The sequence below is a fragment of the Xenia sp. Carnegie-2017 genome, unplaced genomic scaffold (genome assembly GCF_021976095.1).
Source record: "Xenia sp. Carnegie-2017 unplaced genomic scaffold, XeniaSp_v1 HiC_scaffold_21, whole genome shotgun sequence".
NCBI lineage: Eukaryota > Metazoa > Cnidaria > Anthozoa > Malacalcyonacea > Xeniidae > Xenia > Xenia sp. Carnegie-2017.
Window position 1 is genome coordinate 7,772,437 of NW_025813484.1, and position 22,171 is coordinate 7,794,607.

The window sequence follows — 22,171 nt, forward strand, 5'->3', positions numbered from 1 at the left end:
AAACTAAAAGCTATTTTTGCAGGGAGGGCATCAAAATTTGTCCTACGTCAGTCGAAAGCGAAATTGCCCTAAAAATTGCCTCTGCACTGAGAAATTTTTGAGACATTAATCACAACATAAATAGTTTTAATTTTTTAACTTCCGAATTAAACATGAGCGCATGTGTAAATTATTGGTGTTATAATGTTATGTAGATTGATTATTCATTCCAATCAAATGTTTTCATAGACTCATAGAACTACAGTATTTCTATGAACCTTAGACTTAGTTAATGCTATATGTACATTTTTGTGTTTACAAGTTTCTGTCTATGTGCGTACTGTCTACAATCTCATACAAGTTTGGTGATGTGGTGTGATTTGGCTCATGACAAGCATCGCAATATCATTCGTTTTTCCCTGCTCACATGAAATATTCTAGAAGTATTATCCTTTTTTTTTCATTTTTAAGCAAGTTAAAAAACTTCACCACGCTGTTAAAAATGCGGAAAGCGTAATTGCAATGCAAACTAGTTTGCAGAGATAATAAAATGCTTCCCTGTACAGCAGTAAAGTTGTGCAAATTCCGTAAGAGTTACATTAATGACATGCGCTTCTTTTTTAAATTTCTAAAATTCTAATGCTGCATCTTAAGACCCTTTTGTAAAATTCAAATGGAAGAGGGGGGCTTGGGGGACACTGGGGGTTTAAACCATTTACTTTAAATTTGTATGATGCTGGACGAACTTGAGTTGCCCCGTTAGTAACAAAATATTTAAGAACCAAGTTTGCATTGTATGCTGCAGATATAAAAGATTTTTCGATTGTTATGCCTTCAAAATAATACAAAGTACAGCAATATATCACCGAAAATTTGATTGCTTACACATGTAAAAAGAAAATTTAACAATAACAAAGTTGTGACCATGGATATACCGGGCGGGAAGCGAATTCTTAATATAAATATTAAAGACAAGCAAAATGCTTTTAAAAGAGCCATTTAATACAAAAATAAAGTATAAAAAAATCTTAATTTAGAAGCGTAACGCGTTTCGCCTTGACTCTCAAGACATCATCAGACAGTATTAAATTACAAGTATAGAGGGATATATATATATAATAGCTACTTACATAATATTAAATTACATGATGGGATGAAAACGTGAAAGTAAATATGGGATAAGATGAAATGACGTGGGATATGTAGAAACACGAAAGAAACAAAAACCACACACAATCATAATGTATACAGACATGAGATTTTAAAAATATATGCATCGAAACGGTCGCTGATCCTTCGCTGATGCTTATTTCACATAAGCAGTGAAATTTGAAGAGCTATTGCGCACAAAAAAATGTCAATTATGCTCTGAAATACGGGGACAAGCTAATTAACATGTTGATTAAAAACGGTCATTTTAAAAATATTGATTTCCATCACTGCTTAAGCGGCTAGATGAATTTATTTAGAAAGTACTTTTCTCAGCTCCATATTCAAGTCGAATGAGGAGCCAGCTCCATATTGACGAATGTTGAGCCACAATGGAGCTGACTAGCTCGTCATATATCCCACCGCCATTATCTTTTGCTATATATTTAAGGAATACTTAATTTAAGTTACATTAAGATCAACTAAAATGTTTTTCAGTACTAAAATTTAGTTCTGTTCTGTTCAGGTGCCATGCATGATGCATGCTTGGGCTACCATGTCTCTCCAACGTTGACGGTTACGAGCACAGGCAAAGATTTCTGCAGTGTTGGCGATTCCGGTAACTTTCTTAACTCTGTCCAAATACGTTATGCGTTGACGGCCTCGTGCTCTTTTCCCTTCGATTTTTCCTTGCAGCGCAACACATTCCAGGCCTTCCTTCCGAACTACGTGGCCAAGAAAACGAAGTTGTCTCTCGATTATTACGGAGAGTAGTTCTCTCTTCACACCGGCTCTTCTCATAACCTCTTCATTTGAGACGTGATCAATAAATGACACTTTCAACATCCTTCTCAAAAACCACATTTCTGCTGCTTCTAAGTTTTTCTCCAGGTCAGCAGTTAGAGTCCAGGCTTCACAGCCGTAAGTCAAGATTGACCAAATGTAGCATTTGAGTAATCGTATTTTGAGTGGCATTGATAAGTTTCGGTTGACAAAGATGGATCGCAAGTCTTGAAATTTCAATTTTGCAACAGCAATTCTCTTCTTCACTTCCTTTTTGCATCTCACATCGGTCGTCAGCAGACTTCCAAGGTAGTTGAAAATTTAGTAACTAAATAAAAACAAAATAAAAGTTACACAGACATTTCTGAGGGAATAGAGTATAAATCACCACTTTAGCAATGTTTTCAACACATGTTTATAGTTTGTATTCCTTCTTCAGTTGTTCTATAGCTTCATCGAACGTCACTTTTTTCCAAGCCCGGGGAATATCGTGTGCTTCTGTTCTCCCATAATGTTTTGCCAGTTCTTTTGAGAACTTTACCATGAACCATTTCCAATATTTGAAGGTTTCAAATGAACGATCGGGAGGAATTGACCAGGATTTGTAATAATTGTTTACTGACTGATAATCTTTATAGAAATACTCTTTATTGTTTGTATCCGAGAGTGTAAATTTCAAGCGTCCCGCTACCCTATTTGGGCAGGTTTCATGAGATAATATCTTAGTTTTTTTGTTGTGAAAACCAATCAAACCTAGAGGACGATGCAATTTTGTCGAGTGCTTTGGTAGAGTGGTCAGATTATGATAATTGTCTGAAGGTTTCGAATGGTCATTAGTTTGATCACACAAAACTTGACAAAATGGGCAAAGAGCTTGACATCCAAATATTGATGTAAAAAGCCTTTCGTAAAGCGGTGGCTGCCAATTAATAATAGTTTCACTATCTAGTTCAACATCAACTAGAGATTGTATAAAGTTAGAAACGAGCTCCGGAACTTTCATGTCAAATAAATAAGGTTCTTTTAAATCTTCATCCATTGTAGCCACACCAAACATTTCTTTCGTGATGGCAAGAGAAGAACACTCTTTCACAAATCTTTCAATCCATTTTGTTATATTCCATTCCCTCTTTTCTTGTTTGAGTTTATCTTTTACGTGTTTGTTTGTGACATCAATGGCAGATAAAATATCTGACTTGAGCTTCTCTCCCTTTTGCTTTAACAACGTTTTGACCAGAGATGATTTTTTGTTCAGGCAAATTTTTTCAACCGATTCCTTCAGTTTTTCTTTTAGAAATTTAACAGGATTCTGAAAATAAGGAACAAACAACTCAAAGTTACCTTTTTTCCCCAGCTCAATTAAAACACTGGCATGGAAAGAGCTTTTATTTTGAAATATGCTTTCTGAAACAAGCTTTTTATGAACTTCAATCGCAATGCCCTCATTAAGCTCCGACTTGATAGGCTCTTGAAGAACATTTACAATTGACGTAGCGGCTGAAACTTCTTTATCTATCTTTTTAAAATGGTTGATAAAATAGATTTCCAACGTTGGTCTCAATTTTTCTTCAAGGTTACTTCGATGATCATGCAGTTTGACGTAGCGCTCCTCCATTTCTTCAAAAATAGGAAGAGCTTGTGCAAATGAGTGTAACAATATATCACATATTAATGATTTTTCAAATTTAATGCTATCTTTCTCTGTTTCTTTTTTGATTACTGAAGTGATTTCATAATACATTAACACAAGATCATTTTTAGAGTATCTATCGGAATTTATGGAAATCTTTTCTGCAAACTGTTGCCCGCTTGTTATAGCTTTATCTTTGATTTTAGTGGCATGAAAGACGGCCTTGCCTTTGTTATGATCAACAACATTTACGATTTTTGCTGAAATACTGAAAGAAAGCATAGTTTCATCAATGGCAAAATCCTGATCCAAAAATGTAGACAATTTACTATTGACAGAACTCAGTTTAGATTCCATATCATCTTTCAATTCAGAATTTTCTTGTAAAAGAACCGTCACCATATGCTCGTCAACTTTTTGTTTTACTTCCTTGCAAGGAGGAATCGTATTGATCCACTTTTGCCATTCTTTTTTAAACATTTCTTTAAATTCTTCTTCATTTTTTATGTTTTGACCGATGACAAAATTTTTTGCTTCATTCAGAAGTTGTTTTTCATACATTTGTTGTTTCTCTGTAATATGCTGGCGTTGCTGCAGATAGTTGAAGATGTCTTGACAACTTGCTAAGAGAGATATTTCTCGATCTCTTTTGTATCTTTTAATTTTAACTAGCACGTCTTTTTTCCATTGTTCAAGTGTGGATCTATCTTCACTATTTTTAAAAAATTCACGAATCGCTTCTTCCATTTTAGTCTCCAGTTCATTCGCTTTGTTAACTATGTCGACTCTACAGATCACCCAACAGTTCTCGAGTTCTTTTTGTGTTGAGCATCGTTTAAATTTTCTATGGATGCTTTGTTCAGTTTCAGCTATTCCATTGATCATCACTTCAACTGATTTTTCAAAGAATTTTTTATCTAAAGCAGCATAAGCTCGGGTTTCGATCGCATTTCGCAAATGGAAGATTAAGTTTTCCTTTAACATGGCTTCCCTAAGGCTTTTAACTCGATTGCAAAAGGAAGAGAGAGTGAAATTGACCATTCTCTTTGAACACATTTCCTTAACTATTTTTTCCTTCACATTTTGTAGGGCTTTGCCATAATCTGGGTTTATTGGAGCCATAGGAGGACTTCCTTTCAAAAGACTTGGTATGTAAAACACATCTTCCTTTTCGTCAAATGCAATGATATCATCCAACTTTTGAAGCTGATCTTCGCAGTTTTCTTGCGCCGCAGCAAGCTTAGCCATTTTATCTAGATCCTGTTTTAGATTGCGCCGATCCATCTTTTCAGCGTCAGTGGCAGCAACATTTTGATGGACGATTTTACAAGATTTCTTCTCCTTAACAAGTTTCATTTTCAGGAAAGCATGAACAGCCATTTCCAAAAACTCTTTCATTTCATTCTGATTTTCACCAAAGATGTTGAGAATAGTTACATCAGCCACACCAATAGCAAAGGTTGCCAATTCATTATCGTGTTCTCTCAATTTGGGATCAACCAATCCTCTCAAACCCTCAGTATCGATGATCAATATATAATCAAAATTTGAGTCGTATTTAAGTTGTTCACTAACTGGAACAAGACTAGCAAAAGCACCACGAGTGCATCTTCGTGCACTTACAGGAAATTCCAAACCAAACATTGTATTCAACATTGTCGACTTTCCTGAACTTTGAATACCTAACACAGAAATTACGTAAATTCTAGCGTTGTTTGTTTTGCGTTCCAATATTTTATAAACAGCATCAAACCAATCTAATGGCAGGTATCTTGAATCACCATCTAATAGTTCCAAAGGCTCTCCTGAAAGAAGAATATTTGCTGCAGCACAAGCATAATCAAATGTTACGTCATTCTTCAATTGATAAAGTTGAGCAAGTTCTCTAAAAATATGCTCTAAACCAAACGAAGTATGCGATATTGATGCTTCCAGTTCCTTTAAACGCTCTTCTTCCTCACATTGCAAATTGTAATTTTTGCCTTTCTTTTGACTATATTGTTGAAGCAGTTTTGTTATCACAGAGAGCGACACCTTATCTAACAAATACTTCACTTGATGTAAACTTCCTACTAGTTCATGCTCATTCATGACAGCAAGAGATTTAAGAAAATTAAGAACATTTTCATCCATTTTGGCCAAAGATTCCATTTGAGCCTCTTTTTCCTTTTCCAAGTCTTCTTTCACTTTAGTAAGATCGGTAACAGTTTTAATGTTGCGACAAAGACTTGGATTGTGCTTCTTTCTTTCCAAATCTGCCAAAGCAGGAACGTGAAGCTGTAGTTTGAACAATTTTTTTGCTTTTTCATTGCCCCAAGGAAACCAAGTTTCAACAGTTTTTCCAAAATCGACATAATCTTTTTCATCATCCAAATAAGCGCCATTTTTTTTTGGCCAGAGTCCAAGGTTTACCAAAGATTTTACTTCAGTTTCATTTATTTTTCTCTGGATGGCATTGCGCATATTTTGTAAAAATTTAAACTCGCTCGACTTTTGCGATTTTGTAAACAATGATAACTTTGCAGAATGTTCATTTTTCAAGCCGTTGTAGAATTTCTTAGCTTCATTCCGTCTTTTTTCGTTAAAAATAAGTATTATTTTACCTTTGCAAAGCAAGGCCTCTTTCAAAAAATTTTTCGTTCGCTCGTCGGGCATTTCTGAGGGCAATAAAATACACAAAATGTTTGATATTTCTCGAAGTATATCAAGTTGCTTCTTAAACTTTTCAGCATCTCCACGTAAATTGGCAAAACAGATCTCATTTTTTAAGGTGTTCTTGTCACATCCACCAGGAAGATACCACACAAGTTCTACCAAACCATTTACGAATTTTCTCTCAACATCGCCACCCTCCATGTTTTTATGAAAGAAGAACTCATGATCACCATTAGCGTCGCTGATGATCTTATTCATCAGAGAAGATTTAGACATGGTCACATTACCCACCCGGATAAACGACACTACAGGAAATGGATGCTCAGTTACGTAGACTTCTTTAGCAGAATCTTCCGATGAAGCACCTTTCCAAGATTTTTTTATTTTTTCTAACGTTGAATGTAAGATTATTATGCGCTCTTCTGGCGTTTCAGGATGAGGTAAAATGAAAGGAATACTAAGCTGACAAGCACTAAGTTTAACAGCTAGATCTTGCCGTAAGAAAATATCAGAGCAATGAAAAATCCCTATTAAAGCATCCACAGGGTTAATCCTTTCCACACTTTCAATTTCATTTCCACTTTCGCTATCGCTGTCTCTCGCATCAGAACCAGTGTCTTCAATGTCTTCATTTAATTCATTGGAAACTTCACCCCTTTCGTTTGAATTTAATGGTTTTAAGGTAAATTCACGCACATGGTAGTCAGCAATCATCAATGTTTTAAGAATATAACCAGGGATTTGGTCAGTAGAGGTTAGATTATCGCCAGTAAACATGTGATTGTCTACAGTGCGTAAATGTTTTAAGGTAAGCTTTGACTCAACATTTAAGTTCAAACTAGCGCAGAGTTGTGATAATGTTTCTCCCAGTTTAGCGTTACTTTCTTCTGACCCTAGTTGAGATAAGAATAAACAAAAAATTGTAATTGCTCTTTATTCTTTGTTTAAATAAAATACAACAACAGAAGACTGGGGTGATTTACGTACAAGCCTGCAAATTAAAATTTGGAATCAATCAACGCTTTTGAAGTAAAGGCAAAAAATGAAAATAATTAAATGGTCAAATTTGAGTGTTTTCAAAACAAAGTGCATATCTTTACATCTTTTAATATAACTCTCCGTTAATATACGTATTGTCAATAAAATCTTCATGTTTAGAATTATTTCCTTTTTCGTCTGCAGCAATTTTATCTGCAACGTAAGATTCGTAAGGCTGCACTAGATAAAATCTCTGAATACGTACCTTCTATACTTTCTCCGGCATCTTTTGTAGAAGGTCCATTTTGCTTCTTAACGCTTTCATCTTCAACATGTTCACCGTGTTTGTCATCCTTGCTTTTATTTTCTTTATTAAAATCATGAGAATTATCTTCCACCATGGATTTACTTTCAACTAAAGACAAAAATATTATTGTGTCTACGGTTGATATATTCATAGGTTGATATATACATATTACATATATAAATAGCCATGGTATCCGTAATAACCATGAGAAGCATACAATTTTAGATAGTACAAAATAACATCCCATTTTCTTGATATTCAAGATGAAGCAAGAGTTTAAACACAGAGTAGGCAATATTTCGTCTTTATTCGGAAGACATGTGCATTATGAAGCAAGCTTATTTTTTCCGCTTATAAATAACTATATAAACGTTTCACAACGCAAAGCCCTCGCCTGCTTAATGTCATGTAGAAAATTTCACATTTACATACATGGCGCACCATTCACATTAATTACTGATCACAAACCACTGGTGATGCACATTTTAAACAACTCAAAAGCCAAACCCTCCAACTCGATTGGAACGTTGGAATCTTCGCTTACAACCATACAACTTAACTATCCACTATTAGACCTGCAAAACCAACCCAGCCGACTACATCTTTCGCCACCCAATACAAAACCAACCGTGAACGTGGCATTTCAGAGGAGTATGTGTCACTTCTAACTACATCTGCATGCCAATCCTACTGCAATGACATCCAAGATGCGACATTAAACAATCCAACGCTTCAGAAGCTCGCTGAACTACTAATGGCACTCAGTTTCTCCTCACGCAGCGTCATTTCTTTAAAATGTTAAATTTTAACGAGAAGTTTAAACCAAGCACTTTAGTATAGTCAATACAAGGTGTAAACTCCACGAGTTTCGCCACCAAATACAAACTTTGAATTTTTTTTTATTTAATTTGCCATTCGTACTCCTAAAAATCAGCTTATCTGCAGTTATTTATCTTTTCAGACATTAATGATCAGAAAGACGCATGCGCATCCAAGCGCGTAAAGAAAAGACGTCCAAGCGCGCGAAAATGACAGTCAGCAATCGGATACGCTGACTTTCAGGGTTTTCCATCCATGCATTACGTTTTTTATAAAGATGAGTTTAAAATCAAGAAACACACAAGTTGTAAGATTTTTATACGTCCCCTATTGTCTTTCCTACCACATGCATATCTATAGAAAAAGACTTAATAGAAGTCATACCACGTTTTAACATTAGAGGGTTTCTACACGCATTTACCTTCAACATTTTTGGTGTTGCAGTCTTGCTCGTTTCTCTTCTTTTCATCAAAATTATTCAAAGTATTTTTCTTTGTGATTTGCATAGATTCTCTCATATCTAGAAACAGAATCCTCATTTTTACTTTTAAGTTGTTGGAGAAACAATGTTGCATAATTTTCTCAGCTTCTCTAACAAATTTCATTCTATTTCAAGAAATAATTAGTTGTAGGGAAAGGAAAAGACTTAAGGTACGTTTACAGACAACAATTTAGCGGGCCGACACTGACGCCATATTACGTGTTCTTTCCATATTTTGGAAAGTAGCCCGACTCAAAAATCGGATGAAAATCTGTAACAAACTACAGATTTGATCCCGATTTTTACTTTGTTACTATAGCATCTGAAACAAGAAAATTATGATTATCGAAAAATGAGTATAGAAATGTCTTCTGTCAACACTGAAAAAGAAAGTGTTAAAAGCGTTGTTGTTTCTTATTGAAAATCAAAAGCTGCAAAGATTCAGAAAACGAAAAAAGTCAATTTTCTTAAAAAAGAAATACGTAAAATTTAAATTTGCTCTCACTCTACCCAATATTTTTTTTCTCTTTATTTGTTGGGGCAATAATAATAATAAACATTTTCTCCGTTGCTGCAATGACAAGTTTTAATTTTGCTTTGATATTGTTCTTTGACCTGTTTTTTTTTCTTTTTCTGCTTTCGAAATTGCGTAAATACATCGGGTGCATTATTGACACCAATGATTTACAAACAGTGATTTGTCTTACACGACAAATGTTCCATACATGGCAAGAGTCACGTAATATGGCGTAGGTGTCGGCCCGACAAATCGTTGTGTGTAAACCTACCTTAAACAATCACAAAGAGTCTAATTCAAATCAATTGCTAACTTAATGCACTTCAAAACTGATATATAATGAGAAAATATATCTTTGTATGGTAAAAAGTTTTCATGTAATATAGGCTTTGGCATTCACATGGTCAAAAAAGTGTGTCCAATGAAAACATCCATGCTGCTTCATATCATAATCCATACTTTATAACATAACAAAAAAAGATTTGCGCTGAATTGAAGCTACTAAATCTTTTAAAATCGAATTCAAATGTTGTGCCTTGTTCAACATTTTGTTTGTTACTCATGAATACGTACACTTCATACACTCTCCGTCATCTTGAAAGGATTTTAAGTTTTCTTCCATGACGCTTTTCTTTTGATTTCTATTGGCGTGAGTGCGTTCCTTGTCTTCTTCATCGAAATCATCCAAATTCTTGCTGTCAATTGTTTGGCTGGATTCTAATTTAACAACATACACAATAAGTCTCTTCTCGTAAGTTTACGAATTCAGACGCGGATCCAGAAGTGCACCCCTTCCTGAGCTCATATGATTTAATAGCTTTTTAAAGAAAATGTCATTGCATTCCAACATTTTCAAATGATGCACCCTTCCCTGGATGAAATTCTGGATTCACCTCTGGAACTGACCAAATCAGCCGAAAAACATTTTTTAAAGTTTTTTCTCAACAAGTTTTAATCTAACACTAGCTAATTTTTCCATGGTAAATTATCCTACAAGTAAATCACCGCACAAAATAATGTTAAGATCATTCTATGAAACTAAATATAGCTAACTCAAAAAAATCAACTTTTAATTTACAAAGTAATGAAAATGACATAGAAGTCTGAATCCTACATAAGACCTATAAACTGTGATATAGTTTTTGTATGAGGGCACATATTGTAATTTTTAAAAACAATTTGGGCATAATCTACGACAGCCAAAAAGGAGTCCCTTTTTTCTTAAGAAAATAAGAACCAATAATGCCACTTATATAAGAATCTGTTCAAGCTAACTTGAAAAATGTATGTTTTTGTATGTGGGGTTGTATACTCAATTTAGTAAGAAAAGAGTTTGTATGAAGTATGTATGCTAAGTTGACAGGAAGTGAACTGCAGACTTGAACAAACTCTTTAGCTACGTAAACAAATGGCATTGATAAGCATGTTTCCTATTGTCAGTAGCATTATGAACGCTCATGACTCTGGGCAATGTGTGTTGGCTCTACGTATCCCAAAAAATATCATGGCTTCAAAGTAAATCATAATTTCATGAAAATATGCTTATACAGTAGTACCAAACATCAACGTATATCAGCGACACTTTTCTGCAATATATTAGGTTTTCAAAAGAAACTTAATATAGAAATAAGCTATATTCAAAACCTCAGCATTTTAACTAAATTTTATTCTTATTGAGCCCGACTACTTTTTCTTTAGTTTTATCAAAGTATTTATGACATTTAGTTTTTTCAACAGGCACATGTGAAGAACATTTCTTATGAATATCAAACATTGTATGAATATGAATAGATCTAATACTTGTTCAAGAGTCGTTGATACTTGTTACATTAACAATACAACATTTTGAAATGGGACAGACTGGCTTTTTAAAACCATAGCAATATGTTCGTGAAATGTCTGACAAATGCTTGAACTTACGGAAAACTTTTTTAGATACTTCCTCCTCATTTGCATTTTGATCTGACATTAAATTGTTATATGAATGTTTTATGCAGTGCGGTGTTTGAAATTAAATGAAGATATGATCTTCGCACTTTGTTGGACAATTTAAGCAATTGTCTCATAAACCTGAAAAAATCAGGTGACTCAACGGGAATCGAACCCATGATCTCTGCGGTGCCGGTGCAGTGCTCTGACCAACTGAGCTATGAAGTCACACAGTGGTGAGCAGGTCAATTTTGTTGGGCTCATGTTTTCTCGTGAAATGAATGTTATATGAATGTTTTATGCAGTGCGGTGTTTGAAATTAAATGAAGATATGATCTTCGCACTTTGTTGGACAATTTGAGCAATTGTCTCATAAACCTGAAAAAATCAGGTGACTCAACGGGAATCGAACCCATGATCTCTGCGGTGCCGGTGCAGTGCTCTGACCAACTGAGCTATGAAGTCACACAGTGGTGAGCAGGTCAATTTTTTTTTTTAAATTGTCCAACAAAGTGCGAAGATCATATCTTCATTTAACATTAAATTGTCTTGGAAAATATTTCGAGCACTAAAGTTAAAATTTTCCTTCAGTATGGCTTTCCAAAAGCTTTTAACTCGTTCACGAAACGAAGAAACAGTAAGTTTGATCAACTTTTCTGAACACATTAACTCAATTATACTCTCCTTTACTTTCTGCACAGCAATACCATAATTTGGATTCGCTGGAGCCATAGGAGGACTTCCTTTCAATAAATTTGGTATGTAAAACGTGTCTTTGTTTTCGTCAAATGCAATGATGTCGTCAAACTTTTGAAACTGATCTTCACAGTTTTCTTGTACAGCTGCAAGCTTTGCCATTTTGTCTAGATCATGCTTTAAATTTTGCCAATTCGCTGTAAAATTTTCCTCGGTGTTCGTAGCAGAAACATTTTGATAAAGGATTTTGCAATGTTTTTTCTCTTTTAGCAGCTTTATTTTAAAAAAAGCGTGAACAACCATGTTTAAAAATTCTATTATTTCATTATGCTTTTCACCAAACATATTGACAATCGTAACATCAGCCACACCAATAACAAAAGTTGCCAATTCAATGGAATGTTCTCTCACTGTTGGATCAACCTGTCTTCTCAGTCCTTCAGTATCGATGATCAATAAGAAGTCCAAGTTTGAGTCCGATTTAAGTCGATCACTAATTGGAACAAGGCAAACAAAAGCGCCTCGAGTGCACTTTCTCCCACTTACAGGAAATTCCAAGCCAAACATTGCATTCAACATTGCCGACTTACCAGAATTTTGAATACCTAATACAGAAATCACGCAGATTCTAGCGTTATTTGTTTCGCGTTCCACTTCCTTATAAACAGCATCAAACCATTTTAAAGGTAGGTAACCTGAATCACCATCTAATAATTCCAAAGGATGACCTGAAAGAAGAATCTTCGCACCAGCACTGGCATAATTATTGATTACAAAATCGGAGAGTTGATGAAGTTGAGCAAGCTCTCTTATGACATTCTCCAAACCAAATAAAGAGTATGATATCAATGCTTCTAAATCTGTTAAACGATTTTCTTCTTGAGATTGTGAATCAAGCATGTCATTGTGTGTTTCTTGTAACTTTGGACGACATTGTTGATGCAAGTTTGCCATCGCAGATAGAGAAGCCTTATCAAATAAATACTTCAATCGTTGCAAATTTCTGTTCAGCATTCGTTCATTCATCACAGCAATGGAATTCAGGAAATGACGAATTTCTGTATCCATCTTCTGAAATGATACCATCTGAGCCTTCTTTTCTTTTTTTATACCTTCATATGGTTCATTTAGATCGTTTTCTCTGCACGTGTTTTCAATGTTGAGACGAAACTTTGGATTATGTTTCTTTCTTTCTAAATCCGCCAGAACAGGTATATGAAGTTGAAGCTTGAACCACTTTTTTGTTTCTTCAATCCCAAAAGAAAGCCAAGTTTTGAAAGTTTTGTCCCACTCAATATTAGCTTGGTCATCATCAACATAAACTCCACTTTTCTTTGATAGTAACCTCACCTTTTCTAAAGATTTCACTTCTGTTTCTTTTATGTTGCTCTGGATTGCTTCGCGAATACTTTTCAAATATCTGTAATCGGATGTCATCAATGATTTAGTGATGGAATATAATTTTGTTGAATGTTGACCTATAACGCCGTCGTAGTAATTTTTCACTTCTTTTCGCATGTTTTCATTAAAAATTAGTATGATTTTGCCATCGAACAGCAGAGCATCATTCAAAAAATTTATCATGCATTTGTCGGGCATTTCCGAGGGCAACAAAATGCACAAAATGTTTGATATTTCACAAAGTATATCAACTTGTTTCTTAAGATTTTGGGCATCTCCCCGTAGATTGGCAAAACAGATTTCATTTTTTAACGTGTTCTTGTCACATCCTCCTGGAAGATACCACACAAGCTCAACCAAACCATCAACGACTCTTCTTACAAAATCACCACCTTCCATGTTTTTATGAAAGAAGAATTCATGATCACCATTACCATCACTGATAATTTTATTCATCAGAGATGATTTGGACATGGTCACATTACCCACCCGGATAAATGACACTATGGGAAAGGGATGTTCTGTTGCGTAGACCTCTTTAGCCGAGTCGTTGATTGAGGCACCTCTCCAAGACTTTGTTATTTTTCCCAACGCTGAAAGCAAGATAGTTTGCTTCTCCACTGGATCATCAGGATCAGGTAAAATAAAAGGAACGCTAAGCTGACATTCGCTAAGTTTAACAGCTATATATTGTCGTAAGAAATTGTCTGAACAATGGAAAATTCCTAACAAAGCATCCATTGGGTTGATTCCTTTCAAAGTAAATTCACGCACATGGTAGTTGGCCATCATTAACATTTGAAGAATATATTTTGGAATTTGGTTACGTGAGGTCAGTTTATCTTCAGTAAACTTTTGCATATCCAAAGTGCGTGCATTTTTTAAGGTAAATTTTGCCTCATGTTTAAAGCTTTGGGAAAGTGTGCCCGGTTCATTGGTTGGTGCATCACTTTCAAAGAATGAATGAAGTTTTTCAACACCTAAATTGAATTAAAATAAATAAAACCACATTTCAAAAATTGAGGGAGTCAGCAATGTTAGGTTTATATCATCAAAGCATTTTTTTTTCCGGCAAACCAATGGGATCAATATCTCTGATTTACTTAACTTGCAACAGTTATCAATTGTGTAACCAATTTCATAACAGTTGGATAGTGGAGTAGGGACAAATTTTATATATGAATGTTATATGATTTATGAAATATCCTTAAAATCAATGAATATAAGCCTTTTTCTTAAATTGTCGAGTCTATCTACGCCATTGACATTTATTTTGAATATCAACCAGCACTTCCATCAATTATTCCGTAAATGTTGACGCAATCAGGCTCTCCGTACAAATAATCAAAAATTACATATGCGCAAAGTTGCAGCAATCTTCATCTTTTCGCTTTTTACTCTTACATATGAGTATAAAGCAGTATTGTCAATGCATATTTCATGAACACAACAAATTTTTAATAAAATACTTAGACATGTTCAACATCTTATGATGCCATCTTTAGTAGATATGATAATGTGTTATAAGCTTTAAATTTGTTACATTTCTTTGAGAAAATTGTTACATTTCTTTGAGATTAATTTCTTTGAGAAAATTGCATATGAAAGTAATCAGTCCGGTACAAATGGCTACAAGTATACCGCTCCCCCCCCTCCTCCCCAAATAAACGTTTGAGTTGCGGCATATCAAATAAATTTGAATCAGAAAACTTGAACGTTAGAAAGTGGCAAACCGGACGAACTACATTTACAAACATGTAAAATTTCATGCCACAACTAAAAGATTGGAGTCAATAAAGGTTACTGTGCTCTTGCTCATATAAACAAGTGATATTTTCTTCAATCAAAGCAAAGAACTGTAATACGTGAATAGTATAAAACAATTATTTAACAAGTATTGTAATAATACTAGACCACGTTATTCATAAAGAAACAGCAACTGCTGCATATTACACGCAACTACATACTTTTTCTAAGCTCTGTGTTATCGTCCAGATTAACTCCGTGTTGTCGTCCAGACGCATCATCTTCTTTCACGCTATCATCTGTGAACTCATCATAATGTTGTTCTTCCATTGTTCATTTGAATATACATTAACTACAAAGACAAAAAATTTTGATGCAATAAATCAATTTAAAGTTCTCGTATAAAACTATCAGTTGCATCTTTTTGCTGAGTTTCAATCCTATACAGTACCTATTAGAACGAACTCAGATTGCAAAATTTTAAGCAATTTGAACATTTCATGAGGCATTCGATATACCGGATTTATTTTAAAACATACCTCGAAAAGGACGCGATTGCGATTATTAAAGTGAGGCATTTCTTAAAGAGAGGCTTTTAACTCAAAAGTTTTTAATAATAACAACAGAAGTACAAAATAGGAACGCAGCAAAATATATATTGAAAAAATATGCATTATAGCAACAATAGTATAGTAGTGAGATATGACCTTATTAATGACTTATTGGAAAAGCACCTCATTTATATTTCATGCATTGATGAAAGCCACACTTTTACGATTAATATGCAATTCAACTCACCAACTATATTAATTAGAGATACGCCCTGTTTCGCAAATATATTAATAACCAGGACAAGCAGACAATTTTAAGTAAAACAAAATAAAACAAATTTGCAATGCTAAAACAGAAATACTCTTTCGATAGTTCGGTTTTTAAGATCTGTTGAAATCAATTTGTCAGTGCAAAACACCCTATCTTTAAAATCTATATAGTCATTGGTCTCTACTCTTAAAGACATTGTTTACCAAAGGAGCCTCTCTTAAGCTTTCAATTCGTATAACTAAGTATACGTCACCAAGTTACAACTACTATTGATACTACTCTGCTCATGAAGAGTGCTTGGAAAGCCTTTGAAACGCTTTAGTAAACTTGTAATGCTTATATAGAAATGAACCTTCGATGTGTCGGGTTTTTAAGGCTGGTTGAAACCAATTTGCCAACAAAAGAACCTAAGTTTTAGAATTTAGTCATTGGACTTTAATCATATGACCTTGTTTAACAAAGGATGTTTGCTAAAGCTTTCAGTTCCTAACATAGTCAAGAGAAGACAAGTGATTAAAATTGAGAAGCAACTCGACCATCATCCATACTTTTTTACAGGTTTCCTAACATCATGTATGTAAAAACAAAGAATTATAAGACTATAACTCATACCTTATGAAAGCATTAGTTTATTTTGGTCTACAAACAAATACTGAAGATCCATTTAAGTTCTTCCTTTAACAACCTTAACATTAACATTAATGAATTCTTGGAAGAACCTCCCACTCATACAACTAAGTACACGTCACCGAATTATAACTCTATTGATATGTGATATATGTTGAAGAGCCTCATGCAGAGTGCTTAATAATATTAATATTAGTCAATTATGCTCTGGTATGTTTTGACATGTCAAAAGGATGTTTAGTTTGAGCTTTGAAGTAATGAATTTTATATCTGTAAACAGACTATATTCGTTGTATAGAACTGAAAGTTTCTGTACACGTCTTTAATATATCTTCATGGAGCATTATGTGATTCACGATGTTCTTCTCGGTACTCACGCGATTGTTTTGGCGGTTTACTTTAAAGTCTACACATTCAACAGGGCATAAAATTGATGTAAATTTGTTACTTTAATTTCTTGAGCAAGTTTCGATTAAACATCATATGTTGTTTTCCAAAGTATTCATACATACTTTGAGCAACAGTTTCTAAACATTTTAATGAATGTAAATTCAAGTAACATGTAATTCAAATATCGTATCACCCAGACTCTGAAGGCATAGTAATATGGAGACGAATTTTGTTCAGAAAGAAAATAAATGAGCTGCTGATTTAATATCCTCTTCATAAAGATGCTTCCATAAACTAGTAATGTTTAGTAATTTAGATTCGAAATTAAGGCTCTTAGGTAATAAAGTAAATGGTTTGAACCCGGGAGTATCGTTACATGTTTGTAAATGTAGATCGTCCAGGTTGGTATAGTCCTGAAAGGACTGTTTGTTGTTGTTGACTGACGTTTCGACAACCTTAGCGGTAGTCATCTTCAGAGTCAAAAGAGTCACAGTCAATTTTTGACTCTGAAGATGACTACCGCTAAGGTTGTCGAAACGTCAGTCAACAACAACAAAAACAGCTCGTAGGTAAGTTGAAATCGTTTTTACAAAAAAGTATTTTAGTTTTAGAATCGGCTAAAAAGAAGCAACCTGATCATTATGCGTCAAACCTTCATATGTAGCATAAAAAAAAACACAAAACATACCTTGTTTTAGCATCGATTCTTAACGATCCATGAGTTATGCTTTACAAATACATATCAAAACTGAAAGTATGGCTCTTCTTCAGCGAATTGATTCATTAAACATTAATGAGTTCTAGGAAGAACATTTCAGTTATGTAACTATAACTATGTCACTAACCAAAAATTTTTACTCATCTAAAGATGTCCGCAAAACAGCCTCATGCTGATGTAGAGCGCATGATTACTTTGAAATTTGTCAATAGAGCTTAAGTGTGCTTTTTGCCATGTTAAAGCAACCACTTTGGTGTGTACTTCAAAGCTCCGACAGTAAACAGAGCATTTATGGTATTAATTGCTTAAATGATCGAGTGATAATGTAAAGCATGGTTTCTACATTGCAAACGCTGTAATATTTGTGAATGTGAATTTAAAATGTACAACTAAATATATGTAAGACTATCATGAGGAATTTCAAACAATTTCTATACTTATACAAGTAACTGTTTATAATGCTTACCTAAAGTTGAATATAACTAATTGTCTTAAGGAAATATTTAAAGTTGCTACACAACGAAGTCTATTTTTGATAAAATTAATTCCTCAAAAAGTTATCCCTTTTATAAATCTTTGAAACAACATTTACTGTCCTACAAAAGAAGTCACCCATAGCTTTTTCCTTGTTCATAGTATCCTTCACGTTGATGTTCGTAAACGCCTATTTAAGATGTTTACTTTATGTCATGTTGTATATGTTGAAGTTTTGTTTCTTACAGCCAACTACCTCAAAAATTTAAAGTTGCTAAAGTTAGGATCATATAAAACTTCAAACTTCTGGCATCAATGATATCTTACATAATTAGTTTAAGCTACAATATAGTATCATCAAAACGGGTTTCATTTAAAATGAAAGTATCCGTTAGCTGTAGATTTGTCATGTTTATATGCCAGAAAATATTTGCGAATGCGATATTGATTTACAAGTAGACAGTAGCAACATTTTTATATAAATGTAGATTTGTTGAATTAAATATCCCTTCATATAAATGTTGCGCGTGCACACGAGAAACAAAAATCGCCATACTAAAGCATCACCATGAACATAAACTGAACATATTTGCATGAACATAAATATGTCGAAACATAAATATGTTCAGTTAATATTCATGGATGCTTCAGTAAACTTGTAATGTCAGAAATGCAAATTCGAAATCTCGTTTGTATTTTTTAAATTACACTTGTTATAGAATTTGGACTTTGTAACAATACACTCAGAGTGACTTTACGCTTAATCGTTTCATTTATCACTGAAACATACCCGATAAAAAGTGAGGCTTCAGTAAACTTGTAATTTCAGGAATGCAGTTTCATAATTTGCATTTTGTAAATTACTTTTCTTCTAGAACTTGGATTTAATTTCAAATCATATCAGCTTTTCTCTTACTCTCTCCCATGCATTAAGATGAATTCATAATAGAAAGCACATGCAGATTTTTATTAAAGATAATTTTAAGAAATGTAAAATGAAACACAAGCTTTCATTGTGGTAATAAAGGTGACTATAATTCAAAAGTCACATATACTATTGGAAAAATGAGTTCAATTTAAGATAAAAACATCTGAACATCGATTTGTAATGGATTTTCTGTCTATCTTCATGGCGATGCTTCGGTAAACTTGTAATGTCAGGAATGCAGTTTCGAAATCTCGTTTGTAATTTTTAAATTACACTCATTTTAGAATTCGGACTTTAAAACTACTGTTAAAAAGACTGCATGCTTAATCTTTTCATTTATCACTGACACACACCCGATAAAAAGTGAAAGATAAAATAAAAGCAACACAACCACATGAATAGCAGGTGAATAATTGCGATTAAATTTCATACCTTAATTCAGTATCAATTTTTTTTACCCATGTGAGTTTCGTTGCATAAGGGCATTTAGATAACGAACAAAGATAAAGCAAAGTACGACTTTCCTTCAACAAACTGTTTCATGAACATTAATGACTTTCACGTAGAACATCTCAATTATATAACCATAAGTATACATCACTGACTAGCAACAATTATCATTTAAATAAAAATACATAACTAAGAACCTTATGCAGAGAGCATGATAATATTGGGACTAGCCAAATGCTGAAAAACAAGTGCATTGATAAAAAAGTCGAGATCTTTTCACTTTCTTCTTGATTGTTGCCTAAAGCTTATTTCTTTTATGCTCGTAGACATCAGCAACATATTCTCTCATAGATATAGGCAATTGAGCCATGTTTGTTGTATGATACAAAAGAATATTTTATCAGTGCTATTGTGAGCACCAAACAATATGAGCGGGTGACATTGTTTATGAGTCTCAAGAGTATGGCGGTGAGTGAAACTTTAATATATCATAATCCTTGTCTTAAATACCAAAGTCTTTGTCAAGGAAATTGTCGACAAAGAAACCGTCGTCATTTTTTACTTCATCATCTGGAGGAAATCCTGTTTTATCACTCTAATCGTTGCACCAGGTGTAAAATCTAAATCTTCCATAACCTTTATTGCACAATCGATGCCTGAAGCTAATTTCAAAAACATTCACAAAATGGTGGCTGGTGTTCAATACATGATGTCTTCATGAAAGAAATTTTATGTTCAGCATTTTTTTAAATATCCTTACAGACATCATCCATTTTTCTCATGTGACGTGTTGGCCTTTCATCACTGCCCCAAAATTCAGCATGACATTTTTGCGCTTCAAATCAGCCAAAACTGGGCCATGTTGTTCTAGCTTTAGAAGTTTTTTCACTTTTTTCACTCTTTATTTAACGAATTTTCAAATTGTCCATCCAAGCAAAAATTTCCAGACTTATCATCATGAAAATTAAATGCTTCTGTAATGGTCCAATACTTCACTAAAACTTTTGGTTCAGCTCCTTGTCACTCTTGTTGGATAATGAAGATAATACATATAAAAATGTATCGGTTGGGTTTGTCATGCTTTGTAGTAAAAGAAAATTTCGGTGGACCTTCATCCTCCTCATCTTTAAAGTTTTTCATCGCTTAATAACCTATTTTCACATCAAAAATCAATGATTTACCTTAATTTGTCAACTTTTGATTAATTGAAAAACTTTATCATCTTTTTGTCTGGAATTTGTAAAAGCAAGGTCTATGATCCAGGAGAGTATTTCCATCTGTTCAGCAAAAAAAACTGGAATATCAAAATTCTACACAGACAATGGGAAAACAAAGTTTACTTTTCAAAATAATCATGTCAGACCACCGGCACAATACCACATACAAGCTCCACAAAGCCATGCATTCATGATTTTGCTTCTAAATTCACCATCTTTCATAATATTTCACTATTGCTATCACTGATAACATTATTCATCAGAAAAGATTTAGAAATGGTCATATTACCCACCCCGACGAAGCGGACTTCGGCAAACGGATGTTTTGCAGCTAAAACTTCGTCGGTACAATGCTTATAGTCAAAGCAACTCTCCAGATTGCAAATTTAGTGAGCTATCTAGTTGAAAAAATTGCTAGACCCCGGACAATCAAAAGTTCTTTTTGTATTACATAAACATGGCATGCGTGCAACAAACACGAAAGATGATTTTATATTATCTAAGATTTTCTATTTTAACTTTAGCTTATGTGACGCTATAGAACATTAAGACTACGAACATTAATTTAGGAAATAATTTGGTACATTTACATAAAAACATTTAACAGACTTGCAAGCTTCTGCAAAGATGAAAATAGAGCTATTTTTTCTCTTCCACAACGCTAAAACAGCTAAAATATAAGATGTTTCAAGAAAGGGCTCAGTACGACCCTCTCATGCAGTGTTTGCTTTGACTAAGAAAAATCCAATCAAAACACGTTGTTTCCTTTGATTTAGGGCCCATTCACACTAACATTTTAAATCGACTCGAAATCGATTCGAGTCCGTTTATGTGGGTTAATGTGAACATTTGCAAGTGATGTGAAAACGAATTCGATCCGAACTAACTTGGGTCACTTGAGAAGGTGGTCTCGAATCGGATTTGTTTAATCTGCATGATAATGTGAACATGCAACACGAATAGAATCAGATCAATCTTGATCAATCACATGTTTTTAGCTTAGTAACTAAACTAAAGTTTTTGGCTGTTTTTTGCGTTCTTTTTGTATTCTCATAAAAGTATGCCCATTGCAGTAATCTCCGCCATTTCTATTCGTTAAATATTGTTATAATCAAATATTCAAAGATGGTCTGAGAAAGGCGCCAAAATTTAATGTCAATCATGTGAAGCAAATGTAAACATTAATTTTACTTAAACTATAGATTCTAAAGTATGTACCCACAATACCCTATAATTAGACTAAAATACCTGCTAATCCATATCCATCCTTTTGAGTTTCTTATAATACTATGCTATCAAGCGAAAAATAACGCGGACAAAACTTTAAATGTGAACACTCACGTTTTTTCATTTAAAAAGAATCGAATTCGAATCAACTAATTCGATTAGCAAATGAATTAAGTGTGAATGGGCCCTTAATCAGTCAATAAGTGATATTATCTTTTTGTGGTTTTTATATCAGCCATACAGGTGTC

General features: G+C 33.8%; 1 protein-coding gene across 1 annotated transcript; it reads right to left on the reverse strand.

Annotated features, from left to right (window-relative positions):
* Positions 1-2,326: 2,326 nt before the first annotated feature.
* LOC124443516 (interferon-induced very large GTPase 1-like) lies at positions 2,327-20,784 on the reverse strand. The gene is made up of 7 exons (XM_046993968.1): positions 20,661-20,784; positions 17,598-17,709; positions 15,292-15,422; positions 9,872-10,015; positions 8,722-8,820; positions 7,440-7,589; positions 2,327-7,089 (listed from the first exon to the last, which is right to left on the reverse strand). Exons 3-7 carry the CDS (start codon positions 15,398-15,400, stop codon positions 2,327-2,329), a joined length of 5,265 nt encoding a protein of 1,754 aa, XP_046849924.1. The 5' UTR covers positions 15,401-15,422; positions 17,598-17,709; positions 20,661-20,784.
* Between the last annotated feature and the right edge of the window lie 1,387 nt (positions 20,785-22,171).

What these genes read in the sequence shown, in the direction of transcription:
- LOC124443516 (XM_046993968.1), bottom strand. Translation starts at nt 15,400, where the DNA reads ATGGAAGAACAACATTATGATGAGTTCACAGATGATAGCGTGAAAGAA. An exon ending in TAACACAGAGCTTAGAAAAA is followed by an intron (nt 10,016 to 15,291) that starts GTATGTAGTTGC and finishes TTGTTAAATTAG; the next exon opens with AATCCAGCCAAACAATTGAC. An exon ending in CAACACCAAAAATGTTGAAG is followed by an intron (nt 7,590 to 8,721) that starts GTAAATGCGTGT and finishes TTTTGTCTTTAG; the next exon opens with TTGAAAGTAAATCCATGGTG.